Source organism: Balaenoptera musculus, chromosome 12, assembly GCF_009873245.2.
Source record: "Balaenoptera musculus isolate JJ_BM4_2016_0621 chromosome 12, mBalMus1.pri.v3, whole genome shotgun sequence".
In the NCBI taxonomy this organism is placed as follows: domain Eukaryota; kingdom Metazoa; phylum Chordata; class Mammalia; order Artiodactyla; family Balaenopteridae; genus Balaenoptera; species Balaenoptera musculus.
The window spans coordinates 57,627,817-57,654,026 of NC_045796.1; the positions used below are offsets into that span (position 1 = coordinate 57,627,817).

Consider the following 26,210-nt stretch of genomic DNA (forward strand, 5'->3'; position numbering starts at 1 on the left):
AATAATATCACCACTGGTGTAAACTACATCTTAGTCATTCTAAAATAATCTTGTTATTTTTTTCTTAGCTCAATTAAGGAAATGTCATAAATGTATGTAGTAAGCTTTGATCTTAAAAGTGGAAAGGGATCATATATTTAAGGGAATTAGTTAACAATAAACTTAACTACTACTATTTCATTACATTTTAATGATTCAGATTACCCTAAATGTAGTTGGAAAAATACATAGAAACCTAACTGCACAGGCCAACAAAAATGTTCCATTCATTTGGAACATGAATTTGTCAAGAAACGACCAATAAGAACAATAAGCAAGAGATAAGCATAAATAATAATAACACAGTTGAATGTTATTACTCTATAGACAGGACAGTATTATTCATTTCTTTTTTCAGCCTCTGCCATTCCAACTGTTATGCTTTTACTGCTGTAGAGCTGTGAAATCTTTCCACTGTCTGAGCCCTGGTCTTTAAATTTCCTTCTAATCACCATGGCTCTTGGAGTCTGAACTCTGCCATCCCTAATTAACATTCAAGTCAGAAGCCTATGGTGCGCTACAGGTTATCACAATTGGAAGTGAGAATACCAGGAGGGCAAAGTGAAAAACCTAGCAGCTACCATCAGAACAACTTAATGTTTTCAACAAGAGGCAATACTAAAGATGACTGGTTTGTTAGGATCAAAAAGTACTGACAAGAGTCTCCATGTGAGCTCATATATTGTTCTCTTGCCCAGAAAACAAACCTCATTTTGACATCTCAAGACATTAAAAAAGCACTTTCACATGAACAGTCTGGATAGAAAATGAATAACTATAATAATCTGTGGCTTATGTTTTAAAGAAACAACAAAATAGTGTACCAGGTGTACAGAGCATGCCTATTAAGGTAGAATATTTTACCTTAATAATTTGTAATAAACTATGTTTATTATTTATTGATACTTTTAGCTTTTTTCAAAATTCAAGGGCATTCTGAGGAAATCTACAAAAATTACTTTCTTTTATTTTGTTTTGCAAGTCTACTAAGCAAAGGCATCCTTTTTAATGCCTGATTCTCACATAATCACATACACGTACATACCTTAAATATACTACTTAGCTGCTGCAAACTGTGTTTACCTCCTTTCAGAAGAATAACTTCAGAGAATGTACATAATGTACAAAAAAATCTGTCTTTATTGGCCCTAATTATCATTCTAAGAAGAGTTTTTGTTTTCACTCTATACCTATAGAAAATCTGCTGGGATTTGGTAAGCTGAGAAGAATGTCTTTCTCCCTGAAATGTAGTATTTAATCACCCGAAATTGTAGTGAATCCTATAGAAATAATGACTGCGTAATAGGTTGAAATTAGCTTTCAAGAAAAAAAGGATAGGGCTTCCCAGGTGGCGCAGTGGTTGAGAATCTGCCTGCCAATGCAGGGGACGCGGGTTCGAGCCCTGGTCTGGGAGGATCCCACATGCCGTGGAGCGACTGGGCCCGTGAGCCACAATTGCTGAGCCTGCGCGTCTGGAGCCTGTGCTCCGCAACAAGAGAGGCCGCGATAGTGAGAGGCCCGCGCATCGCGATGAAGAGTGGCCCCCGCTTGCCACAACTGGAGAAAGCCCTCGCACAGAAACGAAGACCCAACACAGCCATAAAATAAAATAAAAAAAATTAAAAAAAAGAAAAAAGGATAGAATTCTGCTAGTTGTGCTTGTTCACCAACATTTCAGGAAAGATACTGATGTCAGAGCAATAAGGGTTTAAAGGACAGTTTGGCTTAGTGATTATCATTCATATTTTAGTAAAAACTGGTATGCTATTTAATTCCTCCACTTGACTGAATTATCAGTTTAGATTGGAGATATTGGTTGTTACTGTCTTTCTTCTGGTATTTGTATTTTGGCCATTAAATATTTCATTAGCTTAATTTCCAAGTGAAAGAAGAAAGAGGGAAAAAAATAAAAGCTGAAACTCCAATCAATCAAATGTGTCATTTCACTGCTTTTCCAGTAAAAGGTTTGATGGGGAGGGAGACTGCACCTATTAGCTAATCTCCAAACTGCATTTCATTTCTGAATCTAATTTATTATCCCCTTACATGGATAATCAAGATTTGACTACACAAAATTATTGCCAACATCTCCATTCAGATATGCCTAAACAGAACTCATTATCCCCCCTCCCAACATCTTTATCATGCTCTGTGGCAACGCTAATGCCCTGCCTCTTAGGCTTTTAACCTTGAAGTCCTCGTCCACCTTTCTCAATTGTTTTTGCCCCACGTGTAATCCATTCCCAAGAAATCTCATACACGATTGTTTCAATGTTGTCATCTCTTTCCTCTTGCCTCTGGGTACAATGTCTCTTAAATCAGACTCTGTAAAGCCTCCATTCAGTAGTACCCAAGAACAAACCATACCTCCCTTGTTCAAAATGTTACTTGACTCACTTCTTTGTTGAACTCTCTTAGAATAATCCATCCTTTCTTTCTTTTTGGTATCTGAATTATGAATATGAAATTTAAAGAGACTGGGGTATCCACTCTGGCTTGAGTGAATAGAAAAGCACTGGAACCATAAACAGAGCTTAGAAATATAGGAAAAACAGATATTTTAAGGTCGGAGTTGTAGAAGGAGGTTTGAATCATGCTGAGTTTGATCCTCAACATGCAGGTAGATATATGTCCTATGAGCAGCTGCAAATTTACATCTGAGTCTCAGATCAAGGGCATAGTTAAAATTTAGATTATACAATTTTACACGGTACTATTGTGATTACATCTTTGAAAATGAGAAAGCTAAAGCAAAATTATCTCATTTCCATGTAGTTTGCTGTGGTTAAGCTGAACCAAAAATTCATATTTCTCCAATCATTCTTCTAGAACTTAAAATATATTGCTAATAATAAAATAATCTTCCAAAAATTATGGTGTTGACAATAGTGTTGGCAGTGAAAAAGAATATAACAACAAAATGAAAATACTTAAGTGTCTTTATTATGGTAGCATTTTAAAATTAGATTTAATAAAGAAGGAGGAAGGAAGCAGGTGTGTGTGTGTGTGTGTGTGTGTGTGTGTGATTATGTGGTAAAAAATGAGGTTCTGGTCACTTACAGAGCCTCTAAAGATTGGGACCCTAAGGTTTAAAAAATTATGCCTAATTTCACATTAAAACAAACAGCTTTCTTTCTCTATGATACCACCACCAATAGTTTTATGTTGATCTGGCTAATCTGGAGGTCTAGGAGAATATGAGAATTTATTTGAAATAAAATACATCAAGCTATTAGAGCAAGAATGAAAAGGAGAAATGCAGGGCAAGCATGATCCCTGAAACAGGAGGAAAAAATATGGTGAGAAAAGGTTTGGTTGCCTTTGAATAAGCTGGTTGCAGGGATGGGGTACAAGCAGCCTGAGTTTGAATGAGGCACTCATCTCACATTAACATGTATAAGTAGTACTTATACATGTACTACTTATACATGTATACCTACTGTATCTTCCTTAAATTATTTTGATATTACTAGCTCCACAACACATGTTTAAAATTGCTTAGAAATTGTATAGATCTCGATAAGAATGAAAAACCTTTTTTCTTTGTGAAGCTGCATTATTTGGGTTTCCAAGCCCGAATGCTAGTAACTCTCTAAGAACTATGTGCTTACACGGGTTCGAGCCCTGGTCTGGGAAGATCCCGCATGCCGCGGAGCAACTGGGCCCGTGAGCCACAATTACTGAGCCTGCGCGTCTGGAGCCTGTGCTCCGCAACAGGAGAGGCCGCGATAGTGAGAGGCCCGCGCACCGCGATGAAGAGTGGCCCCCGCTTGCCGCAACTAGAGAAAGCCCTCGCACAGAAACGAAGACCCAACACAGCCAGAAATAAATTAAAAAAAAAAAACAAAAACAAAAAAACTATGTGCTTGACAGTCACTCTGTGACAATGGAACGAGAAGAATCAGAGGGAAAACCCTATTGCAGGGACAGATTTGAAGGCCTAGAAATCTGCTTTTGTTGATATTATGGAAGAAGTTGCAGAACCATTTAGGGGACAATTCGGTCACTTCTCTCTTTTGTACTGTAATTCCTTCCACTGTCCTTGGGAGTTTGCTCCCAGATAAGCCTCCTCTATCTGTGGGCTGCAACAATAAAGCCTAACAAGCCTAAGCAAGTAAACTCAGTACTGAAATACACAACCTTCCAGGAAGTGTTAAGAAAATAAAAAATAAGACTAAGTTGCAGATGCAAGCACATTTGTTCAATTCATTGAGCAACCGGGAAGAAAGAACCTCCTTAAGAGTAAGTGACTTTTCTGAAAAAGTCACCACATTTATAGTCATTTGCATGCTAAAGTGCTACTAGTCGTTAAGGGAAAGAACATGTACAGTGGCATTTAGTGCTAGGAATCTTTTGATGGACAAAAATCAATTATTATACAGGAGCCGCATAGTGGGGAGCACTCAACGTATTTAGACAGGCCTGAAAAAATCTATTGAAAACCAAGAACACAGAGGGAAAACAGGCATTCCTTCTGTGAACTTAAATAAATATTCAGCCACCTGATACTGCTCCTAGCTAGTGTATCCATAGTAGTAAGGACAACAGGATAAGGCTAATAAACTGAAAATAGAGCACACATTGTTCTCAAAAGCTCTCTATGTCTCATTCAGAAAGAGTATTTTTGTTATTATTTTTGGTGATTAGGAATTTATATTTTAACAATTGTTATGCAATAAACGAAATCATCATATATGAAAACACGGTTCTAAGGTTGATATCTGTAATTCCAATAATAATGATAAACACAAGAAGCAAGGGAATTTTAACCACTGAATCTGAAATTCAAAAGCCAGAGTGGTAATATGAGGAATATGAAAGAGAGGGCATGAATAGGCTGGAGTTTTAGGTCTAGACCTGCAGGTGAGGTTACATAATTTCCAAATTGTATGACATCATTTAAGTCAAAACCAAAAAAATAAATATTTAAAAAATTGTTTAGAGCTTTCTAAAATGAACTCATTCCATGATATGACTACTGATATATACTACGCCCATACAGTGTATTGGGCGTAGGTTATATTGTTGAAGAGGAGCAAAAATCATTAGTAAACAAGATGCTTAATCTCAATTCTAAAGAGAAAAAGTGAGATAAGCCCCATTACTCTTTTGATTGCCCAGAAAAATCTGAGATTATGGTTTAAAGAAGCTGTAAGAAAACTGAGTGCTAAATTAGGAGAGGGGAGAAACAGGAGGCCCGAGGCATTCAAGCAAGAGTAGCCTAAATCTTGGCCCCTGAGGAAACGTCTAGATGTCTAGGGACACATCTGTAACGTCATCACAGTGCTCTAGCATATGTGGGATTTCTGGATGAGAAGCACTGCTTTAGGTGAACAATTCTCAATCAAGATGCTATTCTGGTCATAAACTATAGTTGTTAGACTTTTCCATCCTGGGCCACTAGAGACTTCATTTTACAGTATTGGTTGCTCAAGTTGGACACACAGATTGGTTAAAAGCCCATTTCTCTACTTTCTAGCTCTGTGACCATGAGCAGGTTACTTAGGCAATCTGAATACCAGCTTTCCCACCTGTAAAAGAGTATGGATAATGGGATCTACCTCAAAAGGTTATTATGACAATTAAATGAGTAAATCTATGAGTAGTGCTTTGAACAATGTCTAGCAGAGAGCAGACATACCAAAAATGTGTATTTTTTTTTAATGAACCATATTCATATAACCTTATTTAATGAAACTGAGAAGCAGATAAAAGCACCAGCCTCAGTTATCATGGTCTTCTTTCAATTTTGCAAATTTTTCAAGATCTTTCCTGCTTTAGGGCCCTTGCATATGCTGTTCTCTCTGCTGAGAATATTCCTTTCCCCTCTCTTTGCCTTGATAATTTCTTCTCAAACTTCAACTCTCTATCCTTCTGCAGTGAGACCTAACCTGGCCCATCCTTCCACTCCTGGTCCCTGGTGTAACTCTGGATCATTCTGTAAAAGGCATCACACAATTTATCTTTCTCTTATATCTCAATCACAAGGTGTGGTGTGTGGTACGTGTGTGTGTGTGTGTGTGTGTGTGTGTGTGTGTGTGTGTGTAGTTCTCCTTATGAATCCTACTATTTTCTAAGCTCCATAAGGGCAGAGACAGTGTCTATTTTCTCCATCAAATATAGTGGTTATCACAAAGCCTGGTATATCATCATCACTAAGTATATATTTGTTAAATACAAAAAGAATGAATAAAAAAATAAATAAATAAAATTCAAAAGAAATGGAGCTGATTATGATAAGCACACTGATAATGCCAAATTCTAGAAAACCTCACTGGCTTTTTTTAAGACACATAATAAAAATGTCAAACAAGAAGCATTAAGTGAACTTCTCTCTGTGGAAATATCACTATTCACAACATAGCCAGAATCTCCTCTGAGATTTTCCAAGAGAGAAAAGGACAAAATAATCATACAATAAATCAAATGATCATACTTCCTTATAAAATATAAATTAAGTATCAATAAATTATATCAAGCTGGCTTATATAAATAATGTAAATAATCTCTTCAAATCTTTTCCTGATTGTGGATACTCTGTGATCAGAGTATTCAGAAAAAGAAGTTTTTCAACTAAGTGATATAAAAACAAATAACGTACCTTTCTTTTTAACAAAAATCACAATCTCTTTGAAACTAATACAGTGACATAGTCTAAAATATAAGTAACCTATTTATTAAAATGTAAACTTAGAGTATGTTCCAGAGTTGATCTTACATCTTGGTTATATGGAGCAGTGATCTGAGGAGTAGTTCTCAGTCATCATTATAGGTCAGAATTACCTGTGGAACTTAAAAAAATGAATATGTCCTACAGTTAAAGGTAGCAATAACTTTTTAAAAGCTTTATGCCTGGCTCTGATATGAAGGTAAGATTAAATACCACTTGTTTTTGAATAGATATAAAGTTGTTTATTATTGAGAAAAGTATTTGGATACTTTTTATAAAATAACTCTGAGTAATTAAACAATACTGAGAAATTGTATGGGTAGTCTTAATCACCTGCTTTGTCTGGACAAGAAGTTTGCAATAACCTGCACACTTGAAAAATATTTAAATACAGCCATTTAAAAGTTGCTTATCCCCCTAATTTTCTGCTTAATTAAATATCGTTTATTTTATTTAATTTGACAAATATTTATTGAGCCCCTCCTATGCCCAAGTCACTCTTCTCTGACACTAAGAGATCTAAAAAGTGTAAAATTTGATTATTGGCCTTGTACAGATCCATGCCAAATAGAGACCCAGATATATACAAAATTTCTAAAATAAAAAAAATGCATGGTAAGTGCTATGATAGAGTATTATGATACATGAAGTGTACACTCCTCTGCCTGCCCCAAACATTCACAACTAAATGGAAAGATCAAAGAGTTTCACAGAGAGCATGTCATCTGAGATGGGTCTGGAAGGATGAAAACTTTTTCACAGGGGATCATAAAGAAGTGAGCAAAGATTTGGAGCCATAAAATAAGTGATGCATTTGAGAGTTTGGCTGGATCAGGAAGAACACAGAAAGGAGTATGGGGGCTGGTTGCTGAAGATGACAGGTGTCCCTTGCCCAGCACTCTTTACTCTGTGAGCATTGTAGAGGCACATGTGGTGTAAAAACAGGAGGCTTAGTCAGATCCTAATTCTCCAAGGAATGGTCGGTGATGTTTGGAGAAATATTGCACACATGAAATAACGTAAGAATAATATAGTATTAATTCTAAATAATATAAACTACTGACAAGTTCTATATTTCAAGAAATGGAGAGAAACATATTGCAAACAAAGGGAACGGGGCTAACACAATCATAGTAATAGGCTAACTGATTACCCCAGTTCAGTTAAAATGCAGGATTCCTGAAGGGAGTAATAGGAAATGACAATAGAAACGTGGGAGAAGACAAGACTGTAGAAAGCTTTGAATGTCAGGGTCAAAACTTGGGGGCCTTTTTAATGGTCAATATGGATTCACTAAAGACTTGTAAGTAGAGAAGCAGGAAATGACAGAGTTAGATCTTCACAGTGGAGAGTGAAGTGCATTGCAAAGGGAGAAGGTTGTCAGCAGGAGGGATAGTTACATAGTTACTGTAATTGTCCCAGCAGCAGGTTATGAGATCCAGGATATACTGGCAGAAAAAGGAAATATTAGTGCCCTGTGAGGACATTCCATCTGAGGACCAGGGCTGGTGGATTGGTGGGTCTGAGAGTTATCTTTGAAAAGAGAAGGAGATATAAAATTCAGTTAAAGGAACCAGCGAAGTTTGGATATGATGGAGCAAGTATTTACTGAGGTTCTTAGCAAGGGAGTAATTAAAACTCCTTATGAACTTCCATCACTGTCATTTCCTGATGACGAGTTTTGCTTCATTATCAAGAGTCTTTAACACTAGCCGTTTTGCTTTGACATGCCTAGAGATCTGACATCCTTTGTTGTTACTACAAGGACAAGATTATGAATTCTTCCTGGCTTGATTTGCCACCATAAATCAAATTTAGAAATTATATAAATGCTAAAATTGTGTGGAGGTTTGTTCTGGACAATAATCTTACATTCCTATTGATTACCTGGGGAATCATAAGAACCAGTATTGATAAATTTATTCTGTAGGTAAAAGTACTCACTAAATCGCCAGCCCCTTGCTTGTCCTAAAATTAAGATTCCCATTTGCAAATGGCACAGTAGGCATACGTAAACATTACTGTGTGATCCAATTAAAATATATAATTATAAGAGGGGTAAAAATATCCAGCTTATCAGTATTAATTTAATTCTGTTGGTGATGAAAATATTTCTGGCCTAAAACAGCACTTGTCATTTGATTTCATTAGGGAGATGAGTAAAGTAAAAGTGAATTCGCCAGGATGAAAACAATTAAATTGAAATCAAGGTTAAAATATAATTATAATAGAAATAGTCCTGACAAATAAATGGTATGCCCTCTGAAATATATTTCCAGGAGATGAAAGCAGAAACAAAGTTCACATGCAGCTCCTCACATAAGTATATTTATACAGCTGCATGTCTGTGTACTTTTCAAATCTTAACATTGATAATTTTTCAATAGCAACTAATTTTGTAGAAACATAAAGATTTCCAGTAATATACGAAGTGGTATTATTAATCAACATAAGCAGCCCAAACATTAATATAGTTTATATCATTAAAAGCTAACCAAATAAAACTGTGACTAAATTAACATTGACTTATCTGTTATACAGTAATTGCTAAATAACTGTAAAATATATTACATTCTGTTCATTACTACTCCAATTATAATGTCCTTTTCTATCCATTTCCATGTTTACCTACATTTATCTAAAAAGAATGGAAAAACACTTACCAAAATGGTGGTAACGATCAAAGAACGATTGGATAAGGAATCTGTGATGTTGGCTGGCTTTCCCTTTTGACTTTCTGTCATATTCAGGCCACTGGCTGGATCCCAAGTTCCAATCTATAAAATAGCATATGTACTTTGTAAATCGTCCATCAGGCACCTGGGAGAGAGCACTGCAGAGAAAGTTAAGACTGCTAACACTTATTATTCACATCTGCTGCGTTATCTGCTGTTGTTGAAGTAAAGGCTGCTTGTTTTAAGCATGATTCACTGCTTTGTGAAGTGTGTCCAGTGAAGTGTGACATTAAAGAACAAAATGATCCATTGCACTTCTACAGTCAATGTGGGAGCTTAATTTTCCATTCAGACTTTCATTCACCAAGATAAACTACTGCTGATGATACCTTGATAGCTGGCTGGAAACTCATTAATAGCACATATTTTTGACAGTAATGGATCTATCTTATCCTCTCATTACAATGATAACATGCCATATTATATGGACAAAGCTAAAAGACAGAGTAAAACCTGGGGATCCAGGGTAAATTAATAGGTAAAAGCAGGCTTAAAAGAGGCATTAATTCGTATTCACAAAACCCCCAGTAGGGCAAAATCATACCCCAAATTACCTGCAGAGCTTTTAAAAATATACTTTTGCAGCTTATAAAATACTCCAAGGAAAGGAGATTACAGCATAATCTCATCTGGATAACCCATTCTAATACTTCTACTTGTATTCTATTCAATATGTATTTTAATTTAACTAATACCCTCTGATAGATTAGGCCATATACTCTCTGTGTTCAGACATTTTATACTCACTGAACACAGTCTATATGATGACATAGAGCTACCTCTGGAGATACATATAAGCATAAGATGCCACTAAATACATAGATTGGGTGGTTTGCATACATGCACCTGCACCATTGCATGTCATGTAACAATGGTGACCACTAAAGGAAAGCAGAAGCAAAAGGAGACACAGAGTCAGTATTTCTTACTCAGCATTACTTTTCCTCACCCTCTCAAACTTGGGAGTCATCAGTAGTGAAATCTGTCTTATGTATGCCCCTAGCCAATTACCCAACTTGTTTTCCTCAAATGAAGCTATAAATTATCAATTTCTTTTTAAAATAAAGTTTTGTACATACAGATCTTCCTCAACTTATGGATGAACCCATCATAAGTTGAAAACATTGTTAAATCAGAAATGCATTTAGTACACCAACCTACCAAACAGCATAGATTAGCCCAGCCTACTTTAAACGTGCTCAGAACACTTACATTAGTCTACAGTTGTAGTCAAAATCATCTAGCACAAAGCCTATTTTATAATAAAATGTTGAATATCTCATGTAACTTATAGAATACTATACTGAACTATAATGAAAAACAAGCTGGTTATATGTACAACAGGATGCTTGTAAGTGTATTAGTTGTTTACCCTGGTGATGGAGTGGCTGACTGGGAGTTGTGGCTCAGAAATTATCGTACTACATATCACTTGCTCAGAAAAAAAGATCAGAATTCAAAATTCAAAATACAATCTCTACTGAATATCTATCATTTTTGCACCATCACCATCATAAAGTTGAAAAATCATAAGTTGGGAACTGTTTGTAAATTATCTTTAATGTGACATTGATTTAGCAGGTAATACTTACTCTGGTCTACCTAAATATGCTAACAAGGGTCTCATCAGCATAAATCCAAATTAAATGTTATGATCTTTTTATTTTCTTTATATTTTATCATACATACTCTTTTTGATCTCTTCATTTGCGTAGCTTTCTTAGTAACTTTTTAAGATATCTATCTCCGTTTAATTGGAGAAGCACAAAAGTAGAAATGTTAATAACTTCTATTCTTCATAAGAATAGATATGTCATTCTAATAGTTGTACATAAAAGTAAATCTCAGTGTTTTTCTTCAAGAACTTATTTGACTATGCTAGGAATTCAATATAAATGTTTTTAGTGATGTTTAAAAAAAACCTCTTGCCGTATTTTCTCATATTTACTTAATTTTCCTCTTACCGTTAAAAACTATATATATTCCTAATGTTTGTGTCAGTTAAGAAAAAAAGTCAAATAATACAGTAAGGGAAAAAAAAGAAAAAAAATCTTGATTCAGCATTCTTTCCAAAGTAAATTACCTACTGATCTTTTAAATTACTTTAGACTGTGACTACCATGAAGTCATATAGACAGAGACTAATTATAGTTTAGGGTCAATAATGGAAGGTTTTCAAGGGCCGGACAGGTAGCATCAATGTGTGACGTGAAAGGGTATAAGCCAGTAGTAAGAATTTCCAGGCTAGGGAGTGAAGTTTTTAAATCTCACAAAAATCTCAAGGCAGAATAGCAAGAGGGGCCACAGTCCCAACCCGCTCTGCTGTGTGCCTTGGGCTGCATGTTCCCAGAGCAGGTACTTTTTTCAAGTTCCCAGCAAGGCATCACTACAGTTAGCAGAGGCCCTGCTGGGGACCTGGGTGGAGGACAGAGGGGATGTCAAACCTAAAATGCCTGCTGACCTGCTTAAATTGTTTCAAATTCAAAATCATTAAAAAAAAAAAAAAAAAACTACTCTGTTGGCTAAACAAGACATCTGCAGATTGTATTTTGCAGTCACTGCCATTTTTCTGCCCCTGATCTATAATTAATACCTATTACACATTTGTCCCTTGGATTTTATTTCCCTTTTTTTCACTATTGGTTAAATAGTTAGATTTCTTTCAGACATGTAATTCTACCAGCCAAAGCACTGGCAGACATCATTTGCCCACTGTCACCTGCCAAATGATACCCTCAAGCTTGACCAGTAAGTTTTTCAACTTTCTAATCAAATCACTAATACAAAATATTGCCCATTTCACTTACATCATCCTCCAAGATTACTTTTATAAAAAATAATTTAGCTGGATGTCCATTCTTCTAAACATACTTATCTAGTTTCATCCTCTGTCAGTTGCTTTTCTAGTACTATTTGGATGAAAGGGTTCTGGCTCATGAATCCACAATTACCTATAATCACAAATATTAGGTAACCCTTCTTATAAATCTCAGGTTTCTGAGCAGAATATTACGAAGTTTCAGAAATTTCAATGGCATAACATTTTAAATCAAATAAAATTTTGTATGATTCCCAGATTTTAAATCTATTAGGACTGTATAATTCAAAATTTTCTATTGATTGAAGAACTTTTCATCAGTGGGGTTTATTGTTTTGTTTTGTTTTAATCACAAGAGCCATTGATTAAGTCAAGACAATCTTTTTTCTTTTAATCTATGTTCAGAACCATGATTTTTTTCATTATATGATTTAATCAAGTCATTTTTTTTTCTCAGTTCCAAAATTTAATAAAGTACTCTTGACCTCAAAGAGGTATTTTAAATAGAGTGAGTCTATATCTTGGCTGACTTGGATACTTCAAGTTTACGGTTATCTTCTTGGTGTAAATATTAATAGCAACCCTCTTGTACAATTAAAAATGTCATGGTTTGGATACTAAATCATAAGGGCACTTTAATTATAAGCATCAAATTAGATAAGTAATTTGAAAGTAGTTCAAAAACCACAAAGAACTATAGAAAATTATGGTATTATTCATTTTTCTTATTTTATATTCTGAATGGTTCTGAAAATAAATTTGCTCTTCTTCATAAAAAGAACGCATATTTATTGTTGTCAAATTATAAAACACACAAAAAATATAAAAGAGAACATCAACTTAAACTTTGAACCTATACACATACCCCTGTCAATCATAGCTAATAAAGCTTAGTGTATTTCCTTCAAGTCTTTTATCTTTACATGTATGTTCCTTGCATAATTTCCATCATAGCCTTGTAGTTAATGGCCCAGACTCTGAAGGGGGTGTCAGACTACCTGAATCCCATTACATCTCCACCACTTACCACCAGGGGACTGGGGCACATTACTTCTCTGTGCCTCAATTTCCTCATCTATAAATGGGGGAATAACATTATCTACCTCACAGAGCTATTGTGAGGATTAAACGAAAAAGAAGTCAATGTAAGGTGTTTATAAGTGTGCTACAAGTATTATATAAATTATTAAATATATCCTATTTCTACACTATTTTGAGCATTTTCTTCTGGCATTAAAATTAATCAAATTCATAATTTGAATGATTGTATAATATGAACATCATATAAACATATCACAATTTAACTATCAATGTTAAAAACAACGCTTTAGTAAACACAGTTATTTACAAATACTTGCCCATGTAATTTATTATTTTAAAAACAAATTCCTAGAATTGGAATTACTGAGCCCAAATAATATGAATTATTAGGATTATTAGTACATGTTGTCATATAACTTTCCAAAACTATTGTGTTTGTTACCATCCTCCTGACAGTTCATGGTATAATACAACTTCCTAACAATTCATCTTCTACTTTTAATAGTTTGACTTACATAATTGAATGATACTATAATAGTTTATGACTGTTGCCTTTATTTCTAGATAGTATGTTTTATCACATAAAAATAACTTTTTATTCTAAGTAATTCTTTTCACCTAAATTTCCAGGACCTAGTATTAATCATGCTTACCTTATTTGTATATTTGCATTTGCTGATAAATAATTATCTATAATTATACTTTCAACATACTTCACATTTTATGGGTTTCTTTATAAGCAGCTCATCATGAATGTTTTTAATGTCCTATCTTTTTCCTCCCTGGATCTTATTTTTAACCTTGTTCCTTTCATATTATCTGGTTTTCACTATTTATTTTCTACCTCTGGATTTTTTGGTAGACAGTTTTTCCTGTGGTAATTTGTGAGATAACAAAGTTTTCAGTCTACTAAAGGGGTATTGTCAACTTTTGTTTAAACTTTTACAATCACATCATAAAATCAATATTGAATCATAAAAATTAAAATGACATCTATTCTATGAAAATTCACTACTTTGCTTCATTCTGCTACTACACATACTGATCCATAGTTTTAGTTAATTTAATCTGGGGTTGTGGACACTGCCTCTCATTTTCTTTTGCTTGATATATTATAGATCATCTCTCTTCCAAGGAAAACAAATGTAATTTTTAATATAATCTTTAAAACTATTATTCAAAAACTTCTCTCTGTATGCTTTAACTACTTTTACTGTTTACTAGGATTTCTAGTCAGTTTCCTCTTCGTTGAGTGTTTGCTTTCATTTATCATTGTTCTTATAGAAGACAATTTATTTGTAAAGGATAACTATGTGACATGCTTCTATCTGTAGATTTGAAAATATTTTTGTCATGTTCCTGTACAAAGAAAACTTGACTAAATAAAGACATATTGTGTCATAGCCTTCTTCCTTCAAGAGCTCTGTTTTAGTCATGTTTTCTATTATTTAATGTTACTAAAGAGACTGAGGGCAGTCCAATATTTGTTTCTTTTTTGGTAAATTTTTTTTATTGAAAGCTTCTAGTATTCTCTATTTGGAAGTTTTAAATCTCAATCAGGAGAGAGAGAGACATAGAGATAGAGACTGTAATTCTTTTTTCATTATGTTTGCCAGAAATATAAGGCGTTTCTCCATTTTCTGAAGGTGAATTTTACTGCATTTACAATTTTCCTAAACTATTCATGTGGTCATGTTTTCTATACATGTTGTACTCTTTAAATGTATGTTTTCCCTCTTTCACTACCTCACATATGTATCTTCATCACTGATAGAAATGTTGGGAAAAGCAGTTCCCTCTTCTGTGTAGCAATGTACAGAACAACTTATGTATGCCCCCAACACAGAAGTATCCCATTACATTTTAATTGTAATTCTTTTTTTATCATTCTCTAGTTAAAACTTAAATCCCCTGAGGCTAGAGACTGGTTTACTCATCCTTTTATCCTAAGGCCTTTGAATACAGGACATACTAGGGGTTTTCTGTGTGAGGGTTCTTAACATAATGGTTGAATGAAGGAATAAATGTTATCCTCTTTGTCTCAGAAATTCCATTTATGTTTTACTTTGAATTAAAATTATATTTCATTTTTATGTATCATATCTTCTTGTGTTAAACTTTAAGTGCCTTCAAGGAGGATGTCACAACTTTGAAATTTAGATAATAAATACCCAATGAATATTTATTGAATAAATGACTGAATGGAATAAATGAGTGAATTACTACATAATGAAGACTTTCAGGGTTTTTTAGGTTGTTAACTTTCCACACCTATTCATTCATTCATTCATTCACTCAGCAAATATTGAATGTATACTATGTGTCTATTCTTTCATATTTACATATTTTGTTTTTCATGTTTTGTTCCTCATGTTCTGTTCAAGTTCTACCTTAATATCATATTTAAGTTTGGGAGTAATAGGTCACATATCTTTGCTACTTATTTGAATTTTTCCTAAGCTGCATTTTATATATGTTAATATAAATATTTGTAAGAATTTTATGTAAATATTTTATGCTTTACATTTTATACTTCTCAGGATTTTTTAAAAAATTCTTCAAATAATTTCATTTGGTAAAATATGTTTTCTCTTTGGTTGCTTTGTTTTATTTTTTAATGTAGAAAAAACATTTGTTTTCTGAATGATTTTAAAATTATTTATCTGAGTATCTCATTAATTAGTTGATGCCTTATTTATCTTTGTTTCTGACAGTTTTCTCAGTATAAATTTCCTTTGTTCTGTATCTCATATTACTCCTTTATGTCCAAAGAATGTTTTTATTTCCTCTCCTGAGCTACATAATTGCTTGTCTCAACTGTAATTAGCATTTTATAATTTCTTCTAAACATGTAAGTTAGCACTGCTTCTTGTAAGCAGAATCAGTGAGACATATTTTTTATGCTCTGTGGAATTTGCAATAATAATTTGTTTGACAAGTATACCAAAAACTTTCTCAGGTAGGAACAAAATAAACATTCCCAGCTAAGTATAAAATATTAGTTATATATAAAGTCAATCTCATTTAAAGTTAAGAAATAATTTCCCCACTAAAAACCAGCTGGCACAATAGGATCTATCAAAATTCTATTTACACTGTCTTATTGACATTTACTAACAATATAACCATGGATGTTGGAGAATGAAAAAAAAAAGCAATACAGTTTTTCATTATAGAGCAATGTAAAAAGGAAAACGAATTCTCTGATTATACACTGTTTTGACTTAATTTTAGACAAATTCATCTGTCTTGAACAAAGAACATAAGTGGCACTTTTCCAAAGAAGGCCTGTGTGGTGATCATGAGAAACCACACTGTACATTATAAAACAGTGTTAGCATAATGTAGAGTCTCCATCTAACACCCCATACAAAAATAAACTCAAAATGGATTCAAGACCTAAATGTAAGACCAGAAACCATAAAACTCCTAGAGGAAAACATAGGCAGAACACTCTTTGACATAAATCATAGCAATATTTTTGGGATCCCTCTCCTAAAACAAAGGAGAAAAAGCAAAAATAAACAAATGGGACCTAAACTTAAAATCTTTTGCACAGCAAAGGAAACAAAACGATCAACAAAACAAAAAGACAACCTACTAAATGGGAGAAAATATTTTCAAATGATATGACCGATAAAGGTCATATCATATATTCAACATATATAAATAGCTCATACAACTCAACAGCAAAAAAACTAAACAACTCCATCAAAAAATGGGCAGAAGAACTGAATATATATTTTTCCAAAGAGGAAATGCAGATGGCCAACAGGCACATGAAAAGATGTTCAACATCACTAATCATCAGGGAAATGCAAATCAAAACCACAATGAGATATCACTTCACACCTGTCAGAATTGCTATCATCAAAAAGAACACAAATAACAAATGATGGTGAGAATGTGGAGAAAAGGGAACCCTTGTACACCAAGGGAACTATTGGTGTAAATTGGTACAGCCACTTTGGAAAACAGTATGGAAGGTTCTCAAAAAGCTAAAAATAGAACTACCATATGGGCCAGCAATTCAACTCCTGGGTACATATTCAAAAACAAAAAAAACAAAACCACTCTTTTGAAAAGATACATGCACCCTGATGTTCATAGAAGCATTATTTACAATTGCCAAGATATGAAAGCAACCTAAGTGTCCACCAACAGATGAACGGATAAAGAAGATATGGTGTATATATAAAGGAATACTACTCAGCCATAAAAAAGAGTGAAATTTTGCCATTTGCAGCAACATGTACGGATTTGGAGGATATTACGCTAAGTGAAATAAGTCAGACAGAGAAAGACAAATAATGTATGACATCACATGTGGAATCTAAAAAAATATTACAAACCACTGAATATAACAAAAAAGAAACAGACTCATAGAGAACAAATGAGTGGTTGCCAGTGGGGAGAGGGAAGCAGAGAGGGGCAATATAGGGGTAGGAGATTAAGAGGTACAAAACATTATGTATAAAATAAGCTACAACGATATATTGTACAACACAGGGAATATAGCCAATATTTTATAATAACTAAAAATGGAGTATAACCTTTAAAAACTGTGAATCACTATACTGTACACCTGTAACTTATATAATATTGTACATCAACTATACCTCAATAAAAAAAATTCTTCCCAATAATTAGCTGCCTACAACCACATGACCCACACAGTTTGCCTTGCATTGTATTTACTATTTCTTTGAGAAGAAAAGGCATTCCTGATAGTACTGTTTGAGGGTATTGAGAAGTAAAAAGCATAAGGAAGGTGCTGGTATTAAATGCTAATTTACATTTGGAAGATAAATATTCTCTCCAATTGACTGAATATACTTTGGTGAACTGCACGTTTCTCGGTTAACTAGTGTAACCATTCTTTCTGGATAATTTGCAAACTCAGGTTTCTCAAGTCTATATGGAACATGAATAGTGAGGACAGAGTTTTTTCAACATAGTAGTTTTCTTACTAAGTGTTGCAGGTAAATTAGAGACTTTTTGACCTCATTTACTTCACCCCTTCCTGTGTTAAATTTTTAAATGGAAAGTACAGATAGTTACTTACATTACTGTCTAATAACAATGAATAGTATTGTACGTCCATTGGGTTAAGTATTAACAGGAGATCACTTCAGAAAGAATTGTCATCTGATCTCTCAACAATAAACATGAAACATTTCCTAGAAATGCCTATGTGCTCCCTGACAGGAAGAAATCAGAGTAAAGAACAATTACCTGGGAACTGAGTCTTTTTCATACAGAAGTGATTTGGCCTATGAGTACAGCGCAAAGAAACCCTCAGTTAACAACTTTTCTAAAACTGTCTATTAACCAGTTAACATGGGGTCTGGAATTTCACCATTTGAGAACTACAGCATTAATGTGAAAGCAATAAATCAATAATATAAATGATCTTACAGAAAGGGATGACTAATCTAAACATAGATTTTTCACCTCTAAGATTTTTATTTTTGTTTAGGGCAAAGTCAACCCTAAACATAAAGAGTTAAGAGACAGGTGGTAGTTCTGATTTTTAAAATAAAATTTGAATCAATGAGTTAACTGTTCTCAAATATAACGACATGACAATATTAAATTAAGGGCCAGTTTTTGCAAGGATAAAAATGTAGTTCACTGATTTCTTTGAAATAAAACCAATGTATTACAATTACATTTAGTACACATGTTTAATTCAAATTCAGTAATTGAAAGAAAAAAATCAATATTTGATATTCTCTCATGGACCAAAATAAGAAAGTGTGTGCCCTCAAGTAAGGCAATCCTATTGATTTTTAAACATAAACATCATACAGAATTTTCTTAAATATTTTACCAACCTGAAGGTTAAAAGTTATCAAGCAAAATAATAACTATAAATATACTGACACAAAGCAAAAAAATGTCAGTACAGTTGTGAAATAGGGCATGTAATGATTCTTTATAAGAGTTGGACAAATTAAATGGTTAACATCTCCAAAAAAAGACACTAAGTTTGGGTCCTGCCTGGGATCCAGTTTTGCTTTTTAAGAAGCAAACAACACATTTCCCACTGGCTTAAAGATTACTGGTCAACATCACCATTAGCATTGCTTTCCTACAGGGAGGCAAAAGAAATCTCAGTTCCTAGGAAAGTTGGGGGTCATTGTTGCCATGGGGACCAAGATATATGTATCAAATGCCATCAAAGAGAGAAAAATAAAAACTGCTATGCATTAGGTTTCTACAGATCAAAAAAAAAAAAAAAAAGTCTCACTTATCTAGTGTGGATTTTCAGATTTAGATAAATTTGGAAGACTGTAAATTCCATTCAGACACATTTGTCATAGGGAGCTAATGACTATAGGATTTTACTGGCAAGTGAAAGTGCAATAGTAAAATTTTCTACAGAAATTACCATTCTTTTTTTAAAAAATATATATTCTACAAAAAAAAAAAAATCTTCAAAAAGCACTTTGAAACATGTTCTGTTCCTGGAACATATATGCCTGTAAACTCAGGCAGGCATGGTTTCACTGTTAATTCTCACTCTCTCCATATATTATCAAAATATTTGAGTTTTCAGCGGGAAGCCTATGGATTGCTGATAGCAGTTTCTCTACTGGTGGGTAAAAATGCAAGCAGTGAATATTCAGAAAACACAGATTTTAAAAGTTGAAATGAAGCTTCACTTGAAAGTAAAATATAACAAATTTAAACTTTTTAAAGGTTTGCAAATATGGATTATTTTGATTTATATTATTTATATAAATACTTAATTTTGTAGAAATTGGCAAACATATATTACATAAGATGGCTTTTTATATCCAGTTTTCTTTTCCAAGATTTTCCCTAAAGATGCACAAGTTAGAAGCTGATTTTATTATAAAAGCACACTGAGGCAAACACATGGCATGATTGTTCATAGGCCTATACAATTCCAGGACCCTTAGCACCATTTCTGGCCAGATAAATGTATTAGTTTGATCTCTATGTTTTTTTCTAAATTAATATAATATTAACATAAAAGCCAATTTCAATAAGGATTTATTAGGCCTTTCCACTGAGGAGACAGAACATTCTATTCTCCAAGTTCTATTTTAATATAAATATCACATTTTAAGAGACTATCAGCAAAATAACCAGAACAGATAACAAATTCTGATGCTACAGAAAGGGCAAGAGAGGTACACAAGTATGATTTTAGTTTAACATTTCTATTTAGAAGAAAATATTCTCTAGTATAATAAAAATCCATTTGAACAATCAATAAAGTATAATAGCAAGAGATTGATTTTTTTTTTCTTGGAAAGCACATGATGTACATAGTTCTCACAATGGACATTCAATAATAAAATTCAATAATGTGGTAGGATTAAGAAATTTTATTATTGTATTATAGTTTCTTAGAAGGAATTCTTTTTAAAGTCTAAGTTTTTTTTTTTTTTAATGGCCTTTAGATAGCTCAGCTTGCAATGGAAATGCACCATTATCATGAAGTGTCATCAACTCAGTTCAAACCTATTTTGTGTAAAACCCTTCCAACTGTTTTTGCTCTAAACAGAATCTTTTTGAAGTAATATTCTAAGAACCTTCTGAATATTTCTTAATATCTTTTGCCATTAGTCATGCTTTTGTTCCATCTGAAGCTGGTCTTTCCTAAAACATAGCTAAGCCTCAGAAGACTAGGTAAGTAAGTTAAGCCATTTCCAATGGTAAATCATATCCCAGTTACATATTGTATTAAAAAAAACTAAAAATATTAATTTTATTGTCAGTTATGAAGACACTTTTTATTTCCTCATGTCAATTATGTCCATTTTTCTTGGCCATTTTTCTTTTTGCTATTTCTCCTTCTTCTTCCAAGTTCCACTGACAGACTGAATACACAAATAGATAACAGTCAGACCATGTATGACAATAGAACTTTAACCAGATCCTCTGAAGCAAGCATCCTGGGAAGCCAAACCACAACCTCTGCAGCAATCTGCCCAGAATGGTCAAGATTTGTTCAATAACTTGCAGCTTCCTTTTTTTTTTCCCCTCTCTTCCAACTCAGGAGCAACCAGAGAAACTCACCAAACCAATCACCCAAGATACCTTGCTTCTTGTTAGCCCACCTCCAGTTTCCTCATGCCAACAATCTCCAATCAGAGCACACCTGAGGCTTTCCCAAATAAAGCTTTTCCACTCTCTTGCTTGCCCTTGAATCTCTGACAAATATAAGTTGCTCCCTTGCTATAGCAAGCTCTGAATAACAACTTCTGTTTGTTCTCATCCAAGTGGTCTTTGTTTACTTCCACACATAAACTTACAAGAAAAAAAAGGAAAATTTATAAATAGAATAATTATTTTTACTCATTGATGTAATAAAGTGTCAGAAAGTATTCAACTGCACTATGTAGAAGACCAGAGGTGCCATTGGTGCATCCTTATAAGCTCAGACTTCAGTGCTGCTTTCTCCTGTGCTATAAGATCCTTCACCCCCTGAAGCCTTGACCCACTACCCCAGCCCACTGATTGTCTGACTATTGGATTTCTCTTCCCACTTTGTAAGTATGGAGCAAAGCTGGAAAAAGTGGGGGAAAAAAAGCTCCGCTATTGGAAAATAACTTTGCACCAGACACTTGAGTAAGTATTCTATGTGAAGTATCTCTTATGATTCTCATAGAGATCCTTCATTTGTTCAACAGTCAGTAAACATTTCCTGAGGATGTACTTTGTGCCAGACACTTTGCTATGCCTTGAATATGTAAATAGTGAGAAAGGAGACACATTTTTCTGCACCTAATAGGATGTGTATTCTGGCTAGGGACGCAGCCTTAAAAAAAAAAAAAAAAGTATGTAAATACACAATTATAGGCAGTGTCAGGAAGAAAAAGTAGAGGACACTATGAGAAACTTAAATTTAATTAGGTTTAGGGGATACCTATCTAAGGAAGTAAATGTAAGCTGCAACCCCCAGGATTAGTAAGAAGTTAGCCAGGCAAAGGTGATAGGAATGGGTATTCCAGACCGGGAAAACTCTACTGCCAAAGTAATAGAAAGTCTTGACCCTGTGAGGAAATGAGAAACAGCCAGTATAGCTGGAGCATAGAAAACACCTGAGAAGATGGTGAGAGTTGAGTGGGAGAGGTAGGGAATTCATTGTAAATCATGTTTGGATCTTAATCAAAATACAATGGAAATAAAGGGATGAGTTAAATAGAGAAATGACATGGATCATTTTGCTTTTGAAGACATCCATTGGCTGCTATGATTTGGAGAATGGATTATAAGGAGGAGTAGAACAGAGAGGCTTGTTGGGGCTCCAGTGTATGTGTCCGGGGTAGGTTCCCCTGGCCATGATTGTAGCAATGGATTTAGGGAGAAATGGATGGATTCTAAACATATTTTGAAAGTGGAATATACAATACGGTCTTTGAACTGACCAGAAGAATTCAAGCTGGGAAAATCACTTATTCTGATTTCCTTTTCCTATTGTTAGTAGTTTCAATACCAGGATCTTAAAGAAAAAAATTGTCCTATTATTGCCTGAGGTAGACAAAGTTGCCTACTGTTTTATCCCCTTACTCTCCTTCTTCTGCTTTAGAGAAGGCACTGCCATGGCCCAAGAGCTTGTTTGGACAGGTGTGGCTGGTTGTGTATGCGGTATTGGTGACCCTTCTTAGACCTGCCACCTGTGAATGACTGCAGGAAGGAAGAAATTAACACATCCCCTCTGGAGGCTGACGGGAACCAGGAAATGTTTGACTTTACTCCCTCCCCTTTTAGTATAAAAGAAGCCTGAATTATAACTCAGGTAAGATGGTTCTTTGGGACACAAGTCCACCATCTTCTCAGACTGTCGGCTTTTTGGATAAATTCGTTATTCCTTGCTCCAGTTAAACAAACAAACAAACAAACCAGATGTGGTTGGTTGTGTGTGCAATACTGGTGACCCTTCTTAGACCATGGCTAACTGGGCTGGGTTCTAACCAAGATCTCCATGGAGATAAAGGAGAAAGAATTCACTTTGATCTATGAACCCTATCTAAGTGGAAAACTATGTCCAGAGCAGCATTTTAACTCCGAGCTCAGTTCCCTGAATATGTCCTACTTCTCTGTTTGTCAGAAATATACCTGTTCCTTCCTGGTTTATCTGCTCCACAGTTACAAACATCAGAAGTATGGATTTTACTCCTACTAACTGTTTCAATCCTAAGATTCACATTTCAGAAAACGATTCAAAATATATCATCTTAATGACATACAAGCAAGAGATCTTTCTTTTTAGCACATTTCACTGCCCAATCCTATATTACTGGGTTGGCCAAAAAGTGTCTTTGGTTTTTTAAGTAAAAATAAAAGACACATTTTTCATTTGCACCAAGAACTTTATTCAACAATGTATTCACCCTTTTCTTCCACTACCTTCTGCCATTTTCCAGGCAACTTCATAATTCCATGTTCCCAAAACTTTTTATCTTTTTGAGAAAAGAACTGTTCCAGGCGCCTTTTACAGTCTTCCAGGGAATTGAAATTTTTTCTATTAAGAGAATTTTGTAAAGTCCTAAATAAATGGAACTCCGAAGGTGCAATGTCTGCTGAATATGGCAGATGAATCACAACTTCCCAGCCAAGCTGTAACAGTTTTTGCCTGATCATCAAAGAAACATGCAGTCGTGCATTATCCTGATGGAAGATTATGAGTTTTCTGTTGACTAATTCTGGACACTCTTCGTCGAGTGCTGCTTTCAGTTGGTCTAATTGGGAGCAGTACTTGTTGGAATTAGTTGTTTGGTTTTCTGGAAGGAGCTCATAATAAAGGACTCCCTTCCAATCCCACCATATACACAACCTCACCTTCTTTGGATGAAGACCGGCCTTTGGCATGGTTGGTGGTGGTTCATTTCACTTGCCCCACAATCTCTTCCATTCCACATTATTGTACAGTATCCACTTGCCACTGCCCATCCATTGTTTTAAAAATGGAACGTTTTCATTACGTTTAAGTAGAGAATTGCATGCAGAAATACGGTCAAGAAGGTATTTTCTGCTTAACTTATGTGGAACCAAACATCAAAGCGATTCACATAACCAAACTAGTGTAAATGCTCTTCAACGCTTGATTTGGATATTTTGAGTATGTCGGCTATCTCCCGCGTGGTATAACATTGATTGTTCTCAGTTAATGTCTTGATTTGATTGCTATCAACTTCAACTGGTCCACCAGACCATGGAGTATCGTCCAGCGAGAAATCTTTAGCACGAAGCTCTGCAAACCGCTTTTGACATGTTCAATCAGTCACAGCACCTTCTCCATACACTGCACAATCTTCTTTTTTGCATTTCAGTTGGGTTTTTACCTTTCTTGAAATAATAGAGCATAATATGCTGAAAATGTTGCTGTTTTTCTTCTATCTTCAATATTAAAATGGCTACACAAAAATTCACCAATTTTGATGTCTTTTTTTAAATGCACGCTGATATGACAGCTGTCACATACAATCTAAAAAAATTATTTCGAATGAAGTTAAATACAACTAAGTGCTACTAGAGCCATTTTATGGAAAAAACTGAACGAATCTTTTGGCCAACCCGATATAATTTTATGAATCAATTTATAATTGGCAGGTTTTCTTCACTAGAGCAAAACCTTCATAGGGGCACAAAATAGAAGTTCACTGCATATTTGTTAGAGAATTAAATGAATAAATAAAGTGTGCTAGTCAAAGATGACCAAGACAAAACTAGGAAAAGGCAGTAGCATGAGAAGATAGAATTGAGGATAGTTAAAATTCCTAGCCTCGACCTCTATTAACGTATTTCCAGGTTCTTTTAGAGACCATGATATTTTCACTTCAGCCTGTCCAAGAGGGAAGTCCTTTGCACTCTACTTTTTTTCAGATGGGGAATTTGGCCCAGAGAAGTTGGATGGAAGGAGGAAGTTCACACACTTGTTGTGATAGAACTAGAATAGTAATTTAAGCCTCCTGAATCACCATCTATTGAATCTTCCGAAGTGTGAACTCTATCAAGGTAGGAACTCTGTTTTTTCATCTATGGATTGGTAACTATACTTTTTTAGGAAAAAATAAAAGTAAAATCAACAAAACTTAGGAGCCTTAATGAGGCAGATATTGCTACCACCCCAGGATGCAGCTGAAGATGCTGTGCTTTAGAAGGATTAAGAAACTTGTCTATAAATAGTAAATGGCAGAACAAGGATTTGAGCCTAATTCTGTCTGAACACAAAATATTGATGAATGTCAGGTCAACATTTATAACTCACATTGTGATACCTTGCTTATCGATATGGTAGATCCTCACATATACTTGGTAACCATTATATTCAGGATCTTTATATAATTCACACTAGAGCCTAGGAAAACCTTCTCTAATATTTTCTTTGAGTCCAAGGGACTGGGCCTATGGTAACATGAAGAGCATCACCATTTTTATGTTGATATGTTGAAATACAAGCAGTGGTCGAAGCTCATCCTAGTGACTTGGGTACTTCCAAAAATAAGATAATAACATCCCCAGTAAACACTGAGATAAGCCCATATGAGCTGACTAAACTCCACCAGTATCAATTCCAGTTTAGGGTATAGATTAATGTTGTTATCTCGGAAGCAAGGTAATTAGGAAGTGACAGCCTCACAAATATTTTAGTTCCAGTTTATTATAAAAGATTCCTAATTTTGCATGGTCTTGACAAAGGGTACAACCTGAAACTCTCAATGAGAAGAGGTAATACCCCTGTTAACTTCAGTCATCAGTTGGCCATGATATACTTCTTGTCCTGGGGATATCAAAAATATGTGTTTTCTCTCTCCTGCATCATTTGAATCAACATTCATATATACTATTTTCTCTCAGGCTAAAATACCCCTTATTTTGATTCAATTTCCTTCTTCAGTTTCCATCTATGAATGATGCTCCATGT

At 34.5% G+C, this 26,210-nt stretch overlaps 1 protein-coding gene across 5 annotated transcripts in view; it reads right to left on the bottom strand.

Moving 5' to 3' along the window:
- The window catches only part of GRIK2 (glutamate ionotropic receptor kainate type subunit 2), a 633,079-nt gene that overhangs the window by 201,714 nt on the left and 405,155 nt on the right, over nucleotides 1-26,210 (bottom strand). For all 5 annotated transcript variants that reach the window (XM_036871504.1, XM_036871501.1, XM_036871502.1 and 2 more), the window contains exon 10: nucleotides 9,373-9,486. In XM_036871504.1, coding sequence (XP_036727399.1) covers nucleotides 9,373-9,486 — 114 coding nt within the window. The remainder of the gene's footprint in view (nucleotides 1-9,372; nucleotides 9,487-26,210) is intronic.